Raw genomic sequence first — 16,039 nt, 5'->3', positions numbered from 1 at the left:
CCACTGTATGTGTATTGTCCCACGATCTGGTCCTCGCAGCTGAGTGAGAGAGAGTCATTAGTAAAGTGTTGAGTTCTTTTAGGATTGATAATCAAAGAAACTGCAGAAGATTCACCTTGAACACAGAATATTATAATTCATGTGCATTATTATGATTGCATTTTCATGATATAACTTGAACTGAACACATTTATACCTCATTAAATTAAACAATGCTATTTGAATGAGAATAATCTGGGCATTTCCTCTCCTCACCAGAGGAGGTCACTCTCACCAGGGTGTTGGGGTTAATTTTGGAGTATGTTTTGGATGCACATTTTATTAATCTTCAGCACATAGTTCCTCATGACTTGTCTGAGTCTGCTGTGCTACATACAAATGAAAATCTGCCTATTCATGAAATACAGTAGGTTGTGTGAATTTAATGTTTCATTTTCAAAAGAGTATTCAACACTTCCAGCATACACTGTTGTTATTTCTCTCACCAGTGATTCATAGTGGCTGTTGATTGCTGTAATCTGTGTAATGGGCTGGTTCTCCTCTCTCTGCAATGCACTGATAAACTCATGTGTGATTAAGAGCAGCATGACTGAGAGTGTAGGAGTCTCCATACACAATAGAGATACTGTAGGGAAGAACTGTGTACCAGCTGAAATTCTAGACTGTAAAGCAGACCCTCCAGGATTTCGCGATGTTGCGATTTGCAAATTCAACCAATCCCTGCGAATTCAGGGCGGTGTTGCAGTTATATCCAATCACTGCAACTTTCCTGCAAATTTGACCAATCGTTGGCGTCGTCTTGAGGTGACGTTGACAAACTACCTTCCGCCTTACTTCCAGTGTTGCCAGATTGGGCAGTTTCCTGCCCAGTTGGGAGGTTTCAAGTGCATTTTGGCAGGTTTTGAACATATTTTGGGCTGGAAAACGTCAGCAGTATCTGGCAACACTGCTTACTTCTGTGTTTCTGTTCAAGAGAAGCAGCATGTGCAAGTCAGTGTTTATATAGGCTTAAATTCTGTTACTGAAAGTGTGTTATGTTTACAGTGAAGGACAGTGCGCACTTTACATTATTTTTTTACTTAATACAATAAATTAATGGATGCCAACATTTTTGCCAAAATGGTATTTTATTTTCCATTGTTTAGGCAGCTTCAGCATCATACTGTGAGATTCTGTTCAAATTGTTTTTTTTCCTTCTATGAAGCCTGAGCCATTTATTTTATTAGTTTATAATTATTGTTTAATTTAGTCTTCAGGAGAGACTGTCTGCACACAGTACTAGTATTAATAGTTTTTTTTTTCTTACATGAAAGCTGAGGCATTTATATTATATTTTAAGGTAACTTCATGTTGTGCTGTGAGGTTCTATGCACTTTAACTTTTGAACCAACAGGTGCATTTGGATAAGTAAAGCCTATTTTTCTGCATTTCTGTAGTCCTGGTAATCTTTTATATTGGTAAAGTTGTTTATAGGACCATTTCTCAGTGTCTTTGTTTTTTAATCAATAGTTTTTCAGTAATAACTTAATATTTAACATATCACTCAATTTTAATCACAAAAAGAGAAAATCGCAACAATTTCTTGCAACTTTCACCTCCTCCCACAATGTAATCGCAACAAAAACCTAAAAAACACCGCAACTTTCATCGCAATTTTTTGGAAACCCCCCCACAACATCAGACATTTTAGCCCGCAACAATCACAAAAAAGGCCTGTGAAATCCTGGGGGGACTGGTAAAGGAGGAGTCTGGAACCTCACAGTTTAGCATCACTGAGTCTCCTTCAGTCAGCCAGCTTTGTGGAGATACACTGAGTACTGCTCATGGTCTGTCACACAGGAAATACAAATTTATAAATCTGTTCATTTACTTTTTAAAACTTTTTAAAGAATTTCATGAAACAGTTTTCATTCAATGATATTCAATATGAATTTGTAAGTATTTGCAACAGTTTACTGACATGATTACAGCTTGGGACATGTTTTGGTGTGCTGTTTATTTATATGCATGAAATATATTTTTTCATTCTAGTGTATTTGTGCTTAACCTTCACCTCTTCTACCATACTTATTTACATACATATATTCCCTATCCACAACCTTCCTGAACTCTGACCTTTCCCATGATTCATTGTTGCATCACAGCAGAAGCCAGGATCTATCTTCCACTCCACTGTGTTGATGTTTGTAGCTAATGCTAAGTGCTAGGTAGGTAAAATCAAAGATGTCTAAAAGATGGTTACACTGGTCCAATTTTCTGATGTGCTCTGGGGATAATATGATCAAAGTGCCTCATCCGTCCACCCTCACAGAATGGATAGATGACGAAGTTGTGGCCCGATTTCAGCTATGTTGACATTGTCAGTTATTTTATTCTTAGTGAGCACGCAGATGGCTAGGAGTTAAGGAACTACAAAAGCACAGAGGCATACAATTATCTACACAGTAATAAAATTGGCAAAATTATGTATAAAAGAGAGGGTGAGTTTGTTTTCTTAAAGGCTGAGGTTGAGCCTAGCCAGAGCACGAACAAACCCAAACACCTGGCTTGGGTAATGATGAGAGCCAGTGGAGTGATAGAAACAGTCAGCTGTTCCTGCATTGCAGGGTTCGAGAAATCCTGCAGTCATGCAGCAGCTCTCCTCTGGAAGGTAAGCTATGTCAGAATAGAGTGGTTGTATTACTGTATTGGTTTACTAATAATGCATCTGCTAAATACCATAACCATAACTATAACCATATACCAGCCAACTGTACCGTGATATAGGCTCAAGAAGCAAAAGCTCAGTCAGAGAAGCACAGAAGTAAACTAACATTAGTGTGGCATCTTTATACTAAATGCATTGATAATGGCAATCAAAAACCTGACTTGTTTTCCACTGTTTATCTAGATTTTTATTCAAAGTGACTAACAATAAGTTCATGTAGCCTAGGTAGCCAAGAGAATCTGAGAGTGATAAGTGCTGAAGTACTACTGTAAACAAATACCCTACAAATACTATCCAGTATCTGGAATGATCAGGGTAGTTAAGAAGTTGAAGAAGGCTCGTCTTTGCCAAGGTCTTTGCGGGTTGAAGTCGATGTAGAACGAACATTGACCTTGCGCCTAGTTAGCTTTCTGATGGTTATTGTCAGAATAAAGAAACAGTCAGAATAAAGAAAACCTTAAGAATGAGTAGATGTGTCCGAATCTTTGACTGGTACTCTCAAAGGTAATATACAGTGGGGCAAAAAAGTATTTAGTCAGCCACCAATTGTGCAAGTTCTCCCACTTAAAAAGATGAGAGAGGCCTGTAATTTTCATCATAGGTACACTTCAACTATGAGAGACAGAATGGGGGGAAAGAATCCAGGAAATCATATTGTAGGATTTTTAATGAATTAATTGGTAAATTCCTCGGTAAAATAAGTATTTGGTCACCTACAAACAAGCAAGATTTCTGGCTCTCACAGACCTGTAACTTCTTCTTTAAGAGGCTCCGCTGTCCTCCACTCGTTACCTGTATTAATGGCACCTGTTTGAACTCATTATCAGTATAAAAGACACCTGTCCACAACCTCAAACAGTCCCACTCCAAACTCCACTATGGCCAAGACCAAAGAGCTGTCAAAGGACACCAGAAACAAAATTGTAGACCTGCACCAGGCTGGGAAGACTGAATCTGCAATAGGTAAGCAGCTTGGTGTGAAGAAATCAACTGTGGGAGCAATTATTAGAAAATGGAAGACATACAAGACCACTGATAATCTCCCTCGATCTGGGGCTCCACCCAAGATCTCACCCCGTGTGGTCAAAATGATCACAAGAACGGTGAGCAAAAATCCCAGAACCACACGGGGGGACCTAGTGAATGACCTGCAGAGAGCTGGGACCAAAGTAACAAAGGCTACCATCAGTAACACACTACGCCGCCAGGGACTCAAATCCTGTAGTGCCAGACGTGTCCCCCTGCTTAAGCCAGTACATGTCCAGGCCCGTCTGAAGCTTGCTAGAGAGCATTTGGATGATTCAGAAGAGTATTGGGAGAATGTCATATGGTCAGATGAAACCAAAATAGAACTTTTTGGTAAAAACTCAACTTGTCGTGTTTGGAGGAGAAAGAATGCTGAGTTGCATCCAAAGAACACCATACCTACTGTGAAGCATGGGGGTGGCAACATCATGCTTTGGGGCTGTTTTTCTGCAAAGGGACCAGGACGACTGATCCGTGTACAGGAAAGAATGAATGGGGCCATTTATCGTGAGATTTTGAGTGAAAACTTCCTTCTATCAGCAAGGGCATTGAAGATGAAACGTGGCTGGGTCTTTCAGCATGACAATGATCCCAAACACACCGCCTGGGGAACGAAGGAGTGGCTTCGTAAGAAGCATTTCAAGGTCCTGGAGTGGCCTAGCCAGTCTCCAGATCTCAGCCCCATAGAAAATCTTTGGAGGGAGTTGAAAGTCCGTGTTGCCCAGCGACAGCCCCAAAACATCACTGCTCTAGAGGAGATCTGCATGGAGGAATGGGCCAAAATACCAGCAACAGTGTGTGAAAACCTTGTGAAAACTTACAGAAAACATTTGACCTCTGTCATTGCCAACAAAGGATATATAACAAAGTATTGAGATGAACTTTTGTTATTGACCAAATACTTATTTTCCACCATAATTTGCAAATAAATTCTTTAAAAATCAGACAATGTGATTTTCTGGATTTTTTTTCTCATTTTGTCTCTCATAGTTGAGGTATACCTATGATGAAAATTACAGGCCTCTCTCATCTTTTTAAGTGGGAGAACTTGCACAATTGGTGACTAAATACTTTTTTGCCCCACTGTGTGTGTGTGTGTGTGTGTGTGTGTATATATATATATATATATATATATATATATATATATATATATATATATATATAACCGTTACCTTGAGCAGCTGCTCAAGGTAACAGTTATATATACTGTGTATATATACAGTATATATAACCATTACCTTGAGCAGCTGCCACTTGCATAAGTGAACTCATCACTTACAAAAAGAACAGAACCAGAGAACGTGATGTAAAAATGGAAAAGACTTCGTGTCTGATTGAACAGCATATTCAGTAGTGTATGACAGGACATTTTAGATTCACTGAAGTCATCTGAAATTAATACAATCTATTGTGCTACCTCATTGATAAGTTCATTTCAAAAATAAAATCAAAAGAAGTGAACAAAATTGACCTCATTCCTCTTCTGTGTGTTGAAGTAAATAAACAAATATGTATCATCGGGTATTATTACTGAAATATGGGCTCAGTGGACACCTCAAAAACACACAATCTAACCAGCAGGACATAAAAGGAAATCTGAAAATATAATATAAAATAAATATAAACTGAAATATCACAGACAGTAACACCTTTTAGTATAGACAATGTCCGAATGACACAATAAACTCATCACTCAGGACATTCAGACTGCAGATGAACAACTTTATACCCCACCACTCACTCTAATGAAGGTACAAAGAGAACATTTACTCACAGAGCATCACAGGGAGTGGACTGAGCTCCATCCTCTAACTCTAATGACTGACAAAGCAGAGGTGTATTTCAACGCTTCCTGAGGTCTCACAAATGTGGGTGAGAGAGGGGATATCCTTTCTATTTTAGTTGATATAATATGGAAATATCTGAGATGGTCATCTACTCAACATGATTTTATTCCATTCATGGTGTGAAGTCGCTATAGCATATTGATAGCATCACACAAACACTTTGTGTGTGTGTTTTAGCACAAAGGAATATGGTTATAAATCCTGCATCATACATCAGTTGTTCAAAGGAAATAACCTGTTCAGCTGTGCCTCCATAACACTCCCTCAGAGACAAATAAAAATAAAACCAATTCAGTACTTTTTGCCAGAAAGTGTCAGCAAATCTGACAAGTCAGTGTCACTAAGCATCTGGGTTCTATCCTCTGAGCTGCTCCCAGTAAATGAAATCTAGAGAAGTAAAAGAACAAAAACAATTTAAACACTAGAAGGTACACTGCCTGGCTAAAAAAAGTTGCATGTGCTAATATTTCTTTGGACCACCTTTCACTTCAATTATGAAGCACATTTGCCATGGCACTGTTTCAAAAACCTTATGCAATGTCACAAGATTTATTTCCATCCAGAGTTGCATTTATGTTTTGGGTTTCCCCCCCTGAGATGATGTCTTGATTACGGGAGCGTCGAACCACCCTGTAAAGCCTTCTCCAGAATCCCAAAGACTTTCAGTGGGGTTAAGGTCAAGATTCTGTGGTGGCCAATTCATGTGTAAAAATGATTCCTCATGGTCTCTGAACCACTCTTTCATAATTTGAGCCCTAATTTTATGCCCGTGTCATCAGAGAAGAAAATATCTATTGATGTGATTGCCTGGTCATTCAATATATTCAGGGAGTCAGCTGACTTCATTTTATTGCCCCATTATGTTGCTGAGCCTCAACCTGACCTCAACCTGAAATGAAGCAAAACGAGATCAGAACACTGCCTCCAGAGGCTTATACACTGGCCACTATGTATGATGGGTGCATCGCTTAATGAGCTTCCCTCCTTACCCTGACACACCCATCACTCAGGAATAGGGCCAATCTGGACTTGTCAGACCACATGACCTTTTTCTATTGTTCCAGAGTCCAATCTTTATGCTCCCGAGCAAATGTAAGCCTTTTCTTCCAGTTAGGTTCACTAACAAATGGTTTTCTTATGGCCACAAAGCTGTTTAGTCCCAATCCTGTGAGTTCCCATCATGTTATAAATGCTCTTGCATTCAGTATTAAAAATAGTCACAAGTTCTACTGTCAATTTTTTTTATGATTCAACTTCACTAACAGTTTAAGTGATCTCTGATCACAATCAGTCAAGAGGATTTTTTAAAACCACATTTCTTCCATGAAGTTGATGGTTCATCACTATACTTTGAGGTTCTAATAATCCATTGGACAGTTCACCAAATTTTAGTCATTTCAGCAAGTTCTTTGGCTGTTTTTGTTGCTTGATGCTGTACTCTCTTTCTTGCCCCCCAACCTCCAAATAATTCAGACTTGTCAGTAAACCCGCTGGTGAAGAGCTGACTACATACATGGATAGCTCAAACTTCCCTGAGGGAACCCGCCCAAAGGGATCAATAATGTTCAGTTCAATCCAATCCAATCCAATCCAATCCAATCCAATCCAATCTAATCTAATCTAATCTAATCTAATCTAATCTAATCTAATCTAACTACAACTCCCAGAACTCACAGCACCCTCTGTCCCCCACCTTCTGAACTCAAAGCTGTCATCCATTTCCTCATCACCCATCTCAGTATATAAGCACTAGTCTCACAAGCATTCATTGCGAAGTATCGTTCCAGTTCACCAATCATACCAAGCCTTGTTATCTCTCTGACTGCCTATCTACCTTTTGACCTCTTGCTAGTGTTTCTCATTTCCTTGATTCCTGATTTCCTCTGACACTCTGTTTGCCGATCGCCCAACCCTAGCATGTTTACTTACCTTGATTCCTGTCTCTCGATTTGGCTTGGTTCACTATTCTAAAGCTGTCTTTCGCCGCACATACATCCGTTAGTGCCTGCGTACTCACAGGATACTTCGCTGCTATGGATGTAGCGGAGGATCCAAAACAGATGGCTCTCAACGCACAGGGGCAACTGCTAGGAGAACACCAACAAATGCTCGCTGATCTCAACACCAGGATGGCGCAGCTAATGACGATTATGTTGCAGGCCCTTCTAGTGCACACCAAATCTCCTCCTCGCCCGGCGTTGCAACTCCCCACACCGGAGAAGTTCGATGGTGACCCCGCCTCATGTAAGGGCTTCTTGCTACAATGTTCTTTGTATTTCTCCACAATGCCGGAAATCCCAGAAGAGCACAAAATCACTAAGTTTCTGTCTTTCCTCACTGGCAAAGCACTTCTCCGCTGGGCTATGGCAGTTTGGAGTAAAGGTGGAGAGCCAACGGGGTCATATGAACTGTTTCTCTCCCTGTTCAAGGTTTTCGACCATGAACCTGAGGGAATCAAAGTCTAAGAAAGCCTTCTTACCAGCTCTCAGGGCACTAGAAGCGTCGCTGAATATGCCCTGAATTTTAGGACCCTTGCAGCCTCCAGTGGATGGAACGACCCAGCACTCAAGGTGGTCTTTCATCAGGGACTGCGCCCTGAAATCCTCAGTGAGCTGGCATGCGGGGATGAGAATCTCTCACTGGACACCCTGACCAAGCTGGCTATTTGGCTGGACCAGCTGCTGAAACACCGGCCCTTGCTCCAGACAGATAAGAAACCAAACCCACCTCCAGAGGACCACGGACCTATGGAATTCTCTTGCTCCTGGTTGTTCTGCGCTGAGTGTGCCAGATGACTTAAAGAGGGTTTGTGTTTGTACTGTGGGAGCGCTGATCATGACCTCCAGTGCTGTCCAGTTCGGCCTGTCCGGAGAATCTCCACCGAGAGATCCACTTCCTCCTCAAGTCCAGTGAGAAAGCTCCACTTTAAGTCCTTCAAACTTCCCATATTATTGAAGTTGTCATCTGTCCGCCCTCATAGATTCAGGAGCAGAGGGGAACTTCATCAGCAAAGCTCTCATACAGGAGCTCCACCTGCCAGTCACCTCTCTGCAGAGTGCGCTTAGCATCTGGGCCATCTATGGCAGACCCATAGGTGACGGCCTAGTTACTTCCAGGACACAGCCACTTCAAATACAAGTGGGAGCACTCCATCACGAATCGATCTCCTTGTACGTCACGACTACTGAGCATCATGATATCATTCTTGGTTACCCCTGGTTACAACTGCATGACCCCCTCATCTCCTGGCAGAACAAGGAAATGCTCCAGTGGTCACCAACATGCTTCCAGAGCTGCCTCTCTCATCCTCAAATCATCATCTCCTCCACCTCAGTAGAGAGCCCACTTCTAGCCTCCATGGACAACATTCCTGAAGGCTACCAAGATCTTTCTGAGGTCTTCAGTAAGGGGGAGGCCTGTGGACTACCCCTGCATAGAACCTATGATTGTGCCATCAACCTGGTAGTGGGCACAGCACCACCATGAGGGCACATTTATCCCCTTTCTCAGAAGGAACATGCTGCCATGGAGGAATACATCCCAGAAGCTCTCAAACAGGGTTACATCTGGCCGTCGAAACCTCCTGCCTCGGCTGGATTCTTCTTTGTAGAGAAACAAGGAGGTGGACTTTGACCCCGCACTGACTATCGAGGTCTCAATGAGGTCACGATCAAGTATCCATATCCTCTCCCACTGGTGGCAGCAGCTCTGGAACAACTCAGATCAGCCAAAATATTTTCCAAATTAGATCTCAGAAGCACCTACAACTTGATCTGGATCAAATGAGGTGACAAGTGGAAGACAGCATTCAGCACAACTACTGGTCACTTCGAATACTGGATCATGCCATATGGCCTGTCTTCAGCTCCCAGCATGTTCCAGAACTTCATTAACGATGTACTATGGGACATGCTGGGAAAGTATGTTATTGCATACATAGACAACATCCTGATTTACTCCTCAGATTTCCACAGTCATCGAGACCATGTCAGAGCTGTACTGAAATGGCTGCTTGAAAAATCATCTCTACGTCAAAGCCGAGAAGTGCAAATTCCACCTAGACAAAATCTCCTTCTTGGGCTACACCATCAGCCCAGAAGGAGTCCGTATGGATTCTGCCAAAGTCTCGGCCATCACCTCATGGCCTCAACCCAAGTCAGTCAAGGACCTCCAGAGGTTCCTAGGTTTCGCTAACTTCTACCACCATTTCATCAGGAACTTCAGCAGTCTCACCTCTGACCACCCTCCTGAAAAAAGGTCCCAAGTGCCTTAGGTGGAATCCTCAGGCGGAAGAAGCCTTCAACCAGCTCAAGGCCGCATTCACGTCAGCTCCCATTCCCAACATCCAGACCCCCACAAAGCCATTTGTCATTGAGGTGGACGCCTCTGACATGGGAGTTGGAGGCATCCTTTCCCAACGGTTCGGAGAAAGGCCCAAACTACACCCAGTGGCCTTTTTCTCCAAAAAGCTTACCCCAGCTGAAAGGAACTATGACGTGGGCAATCGTGAACTGCTGGCCATCAAGCTAGCCCTAGAAGAGTGGTGACACTGGCTGGTGGGATCAACTCACCCGTTCACCATCTTAACTGACCACAAGAACCTGGAGTATCTAAAAAAGGCCAAGAGGTTTAATCCAGGACAGGCCATGTGGACACTATTCTTTACCCGGTTTAACTTCTTGATCTCCTGTCCAGGGTCCAAGAATACCAAGGTGGATGCTCTGTCCCGGGCTGTGGATCCATCTCCCAGAGACACAGAACCCCAACCCATCATCCCACCCCAACACTTCATCCAATCCATCACATGGGATCTGGATAGTGAGATTTGTAAGTCACAACCTTAATCCACTCCTAACAACATCCCTAATGTTTTGATTTTACAAAGAAAGAAACAATAACACAAAAGCAGTCACTGAGAAAAATATATTCCTCTTTTGTTTCACTGATCTATTCATGAACATCAACCACAAATTACATCCCTGTGACTCAAAACTATCCGAGGTCGATGCAGAGTCACAATGTTTTCCGTGCGTCATGATCTTGGTGTGACACAGTTCCATACTTACACTAATTAGTTAAAGCTCCTCACATTCGGCTATTTCTGTAGGGCTGTAGTATTTATCTCAAGAGAGGGAAATGGTCCCAAAATGGAGGAAAATGACCCTCAGCAGATCAAAATGATCACATCCCATTTGTCCACATGATATTGTTCTTGCGAGACATAGGAAAATCTCATCTCATCTCATCTCATTATCTCTAGCCGCTTTATCCTTCTACAGGGTCGCAGGCAAGCTGGAGCCTATCCCAGCTGACTACGGGCGAAAGGCGGGGTACACCCTGGACAAGTCGCCAGGTCATCACAGGGCTGACATATAGACACAGACAACCATTCACACTCACATTCACACCTACGGTCAATTTAGAGTCACCAGTTAACCTAACCTGCATGTCTTTGGACTGTGGGGGAAACCGGAGCACCCGGAGGAAACCCACGCGGACACGGGGAGAACATGCAAACTCCACACAGAAAGGCCCTCGCCGGCCACGGGGCTCGAACCCAGGACCTTCTTGCTGTGAGGCGACAGCGCTAACCACTACACCACCGTGCCGCCCCACATAGGAAAATGCCATGCATAATAAAAAAATTGAAAATTTCAGATGACTTTGCAGTCAACACCTTTAATTACCATAAAGATCTCTTTTCTGGTCTACTGTACCTAAGAGAACTATAAGTAAGCTAAAGATCATTCAGATCGCAGAAACACAGGTACAGAACAATGGAGCAATGGAAGAAGGTGGCCTGGTCTGATGAATCACACTTTCTTTTACATCAAATGGATGGCTGGGTATGTATGTGCATTGCTTTCCTGGCAATTATTACCTTTTCTTCATGTCAATGGTATTCCCTAAGGGCAGTGGCCTCTTTCAGCAGGATAATGCACCCAGCTGCACTGCAAAAATTGTTCAGGAATGGTTTGAGGAGCATGACAGTGTAAATATTGAATCTGCCTCCAAATTCCCCAAATCTAAATCTGATTGAGCATTTGTGGGATGTGTTGGACAAACAAATCCGAACCATGGAGGCCCCATCTTGCAACTTACAGGACTTAAAGGATCTAATGCTAATGTTCTGGTGCCAGATACCATAGCACACTTTCAGAGGTCTTGTGGAGTCCATGCCTCAAAGGTTCAGGGTGGTTTTGGTGGCACAAGGGGGAAATACACAATATTAGATGGCTCATTTTAATGTTATGTCTCCTTTGTGTATGTCTATCAGAATTTAATTGGGGTTGAAATTAAAATAATAAATGAGCTTGTAAGGGTAAAACTATAAAATCCAGATGTTGTTGCCACAGACTCACCTGATACAGTCAGTCAGTGTAACAACATTACTGATCTCTGAGAATCACTTCTTTGTCTTCTGCAGGTGTAGTGACTACAGCCAGAGTAACTGACCAACCTGAAACTGAACTCCTGCTTTGTGCTGTCTGTATAGACTCTATATTCTGCCTATTGTGTAGAATTTATTATTCTTATACCAGCTGTATGTCCATTCAGGGTCTCTTCATCCCTGTATCTGATGTCTAAGACTAACTTTCTTTCCTCTAAGAGTTAATAAGAGTAACTTTCTTTCCTCTGGGTGGCATGGTGGTGTAGTAGTTAGCACTGTTGCCTCACTAGTTAGCACTGTTGCCTCACAGCAAGACGGTTCTGGGTTCGAGTCCAGTGGCCTTCCAGTGTGGAGTTTGCATATTCTCACATGAGTCTAGTACTTTAAAAAAAAATCTGCTTACTACTAAACTTGTAAATGGAACATTATTTTGCACATTGTAGATACTCCCATATCTGTTAAGCCATTTGCAATATTTCTTCCATTTGTACTATTTCTACTTGTGTGGGTTTTGGATGTGAATGCCTTTTTTATACCCATGTATAAAAAAATGTGTGTGTGATTCTTTTTCCCCTCCCCCCTCTAAATACTGTTTTTATGTGTATTTATGTTTACACTACAGGTCTGGGAGAAACGATATTTCAATCCCATCTACGTCCTGTACATATGGCAGAATTGACAAAGTATACTTGACTTAAGAAACCTGCATTTCAGGAACGTCCATGCCAAACATTACAGCTCAACTAAATCCATCAGATGAACAAATCACACCTCACAGAAAATCACAAAAATGAAACACTATTGGACTGGATTGGTCTATTGGATTAATCTTTGCTTGATGATGTTTTATAATAATTTTATTCAAGTGAGGATTTTATCAGAGGAATCAGGCAGAAGGGTCCACTGCCTCATCAGAATTATTATTAAATTGTTTCATTCCCAAACAAAACTGCATCAAAAACCTCAGATTTTGAGTGATAATGAAACCAGACCTACTGTTATTCCTGTGATTATAGATAACGTGCAGTCGGCTACACAGCCATACTTTTGGGAACATTTTTATGAAAGTTAAAAAGGACTTTATTTTATTATAATATCATAATATTATTGCACCATGAATTCTGCAACAAAATGTAGTTCTATTCTTCAGAACTCTAACAGCAGGTTCCAGTAAATGAATTTTGTTTCATGTTATTATATCCTCCAGTGGCAATGCAGGGGGTGAAAGGGGTAGGGAGGGGGCTGAATGGACCTGTGCCTGTCAGTCGTGCATGCTGTGGCGCGAGCACCAAAAGGCACACCTCAGGCTGTGTGCGCAGCAATTGAGCTTCAGCACATGCGCTGTAAACAAGGCACACCTGTTCTCAATTAGTGAACTAAGTGTTGGGCTATTTAAAGACTGTGCCAATGCAAAGATGATGCGAAGTATTATGCCACATTCAGTGTGCATTACTGAACCTTGTTTCCCGTGTTTGTGGTTTTCCTGGTTTCTCAACTGCTATTCTTGTTTCTAGTTCTCATTCTGACTCCGATATCCTGTTTGCGCCTCAACTGACCATTTGCCTGTTTTCTAGTTTATGACCTTGCCTGCCATTTTGGACTGTTTGCCATTGTGCGTTTCATGTGCTTCATGTATATACTGTATTGCACTGTGTTAAAAGAAACACTTCTGCACTTACATCCACCTCTCTCACGCACCTGACAGAATATTTCGCCCAAAATGGATGGAGTGGAAGCTTTTCAATATACGATCCCACACTGCTTCCGGGTTTCCCTGTCCCTGCCACTCACCTCGTATTTTCATCTTAAGACTGACTGGAGTACCCCAGCAGTCTACTACGGGATATATCACCATATGGGATTCAAGCTGCAGTGTGATCTTTTCTATAAGAACCTCCAAGAGCCCAAGCCACCTGAACCCATCTGGGTAAGCTTTGTACTGACATTCATTTCAGGACAAGCACGCAAATGGGTTGACTACCTGATTCAGGTGGAACACCCGTGCCTTCGTAACTCTCAGACTTACTTTGCCATGCTTAAGTTTATTTTTGAATTATTAGTAGAGGAGGAACCCCTTGAAAATTTTAGGGGAGGGGCAATTGAGCCTGAGGCCAACCCAGCTGAGCAGGCCGGTGCTCCACAGCTCCCTCTTGTGGTTGATGCAGTCGAGGAGGCTGCTGCTGTAGAGTGCCTCCTAAAGGCAACCACTCCAGTCGCGAACTCAGATGAGGAGGCCGTCATTCCAGAGCTCCCCCCAGGGGCTGAAGTAGAGACAGCAGAGGAGGCTGTCTCTTTTGAGCTGGTTCCTCAGCCAGTGCCAGCTGCTGTTCCTGTTTCTATGCCAGCACCTGTTCCCGGGCCAGTGGCGGAGCCAGAGTCAGTGCCAGCACCTGCACCTGAGCCAGAGGCGGAGCCAGAGCCAGCATCCGCTCCCGTGCCAGAGCCAGCGTCTGCTCCAGAGCCTGAGCCCAGTCCAGAGCCCTCTATGGAGCCTGAGCCCAGTCCAGAGCCCTCTACAGAGCCTGAGCCTGAGCCAGAGCCCAAGCCGTCCACAGATCCCGAGCCAGAGCCAGAGCCATCTACAGATCCCGAGCCCGAGTCCTCGTCGTCCACAGAACCCGAGCCCAAGTCCTCATTGTCCACAGAACCCAAGCCCAAGTCCAGTCCTGAGACAAGTTATCTACAACCCTGATTCCAAAAAAGTTGGGACAAAGTACAAATTGTAAATAAAAACAGAATGCAATAATTTACAAATCTCAAAAACTGATATCGTATTCACAATAGAACATAGACAACATATCAAATGTCGAAAGTGAGACATTTTGAAATTTCATGCCAAATATTGGCTCATTTGAAATTTCATGACAGCAACACCTCTCAAAAAAGTTGCGACAGGGGCAATCAGAGGCTGGAAAAGTTGAAGGTACAAAAAAGGAACAGCTGGAGGAACAAATTGCAACTCATTAGGTCAATTGGCAATAGGTCATTAACATGACTGGGTATAAAAAGAGCATCTTGGAGTGACCGCGGCTCTCAGAAGTAAAGATGGGAAGAGGATCACCAATCCCCCTAATTCTCATCTCATCTCATTATCTCTAGCCGCTTTATCCTTCTACAGGGTCGCAGGCAAGCTGGAGCCTATCCCAGCTGACTACGGGCGAAAGGCAGGGTACACCCTGGACAAGTCGCCAGGTCATCACAGGGCTGACACATAGACACAGACAACCATTCACACTCACATTTACACCTACGGTCAATTTAGAGTCACCAGTTAACCTAACCTGCATGTCTTTGGACTGTGGGGGAAACCGGAGCACCCGGAGGAAACCCACGCGGACACGGGGAGAACATGCAAACTCCACACAGAAAGGCCCTCGCTGGGGCTCGAACCCAGGACCTTCTTGCTGTGAGGCGACAGCGCTAACCACTACACCACCGTGCCGCCCCCCCCAATTCTGCGCCGACAAATAGTGGAGCAATATCAGAAAGGAGTTCGACAGTGTAAAATTGCAAAGAGTTTGAACATATCATCTACAGTGCATAATATCATCAAAAGATTCAGAGAATCTGGAAGAATCTCTGTGCGTAAGGGTCAAGGCCGGAAAACCATACTGGGTGCCCATGATCTTCAGGCCCTTAGACGGCACTGCATCACATACAGGCATGCTTCTGTATCGGAAATCACAAAATGGGCTCAGGAATATTTCCAGAGAACATTATCTGTGAACACAATTCACTGTGCCATCCACCGTTGCCAGCCAAAACTCTATAGTTCAAAGAAGAAGCCGTATCTAAACATGATCCAGAAGCGCAGACGTCTTCTCTGGGCCAAGGCTCATTTAAAATGGACTGTGGCAAAGTGGAAAACTGTTCTGTGGTCAGAAGAATCAAAATTTGAAGTTCTTTATGGAAATCAGGGACGCCGTGTCATTCGGACTAAAGAGGAGAAGGACGACCCAAGTTGTGATCAGCGCTCAGTTCAGAAGCCTGCATCTCTGATGGTATGGGGTTGCATTAGTGCGTGTGGCATGGGCAGCTTACACATCTGGAAAGACACCATCAATGCTG

The 16,039-nt window shown here is 43.2% G+C and overlaps 1 protein-coding gene across 1 annotated transcript in view; it reads right to left on the bottom strand.

The window, feature by feature from the left end:
- Positions 1-16,039, bottom strand: part of LOC132886067 (uncharacterized) — a 43,505-nt gene that overhangs the window by 15,079 nt on the left and 12,387 nt on the right. The window contains 4 exon segments of the mRNA XM_060920620.1: positions 8,060-8,192; positions 14,088-14,165; positions 14,320-14,433; positions 14,489-14,637. Of these exon segments, the coding sequence (XP_060776603.1) occupies positions 8,060-8,192; positions 14,088-14,165; positions 14,320-14,433; positions 14,489-14,637 (474 nt within the window).

Source organism: Neoarius graeffei, chromosome 1 (genome assembly GCF_027579695.1).
Source record: "Neoarius graeffei isolate fNeoGra1 chromosome 1, fNeoGra1.pri, whole genome shotgun sequence".
NCBI classification, from domain to species: domain Eukaryota; kingdom Metazoa; phylum Chordata; class Actinopteri; order Siluriformes; family Ariidae; genus Neoarius; species Neoarius graeffei.
Note: the sequence above shows the minus strand (reverse complement) of the source record. Positions and strands in the feature narration are given on the sequence as shown.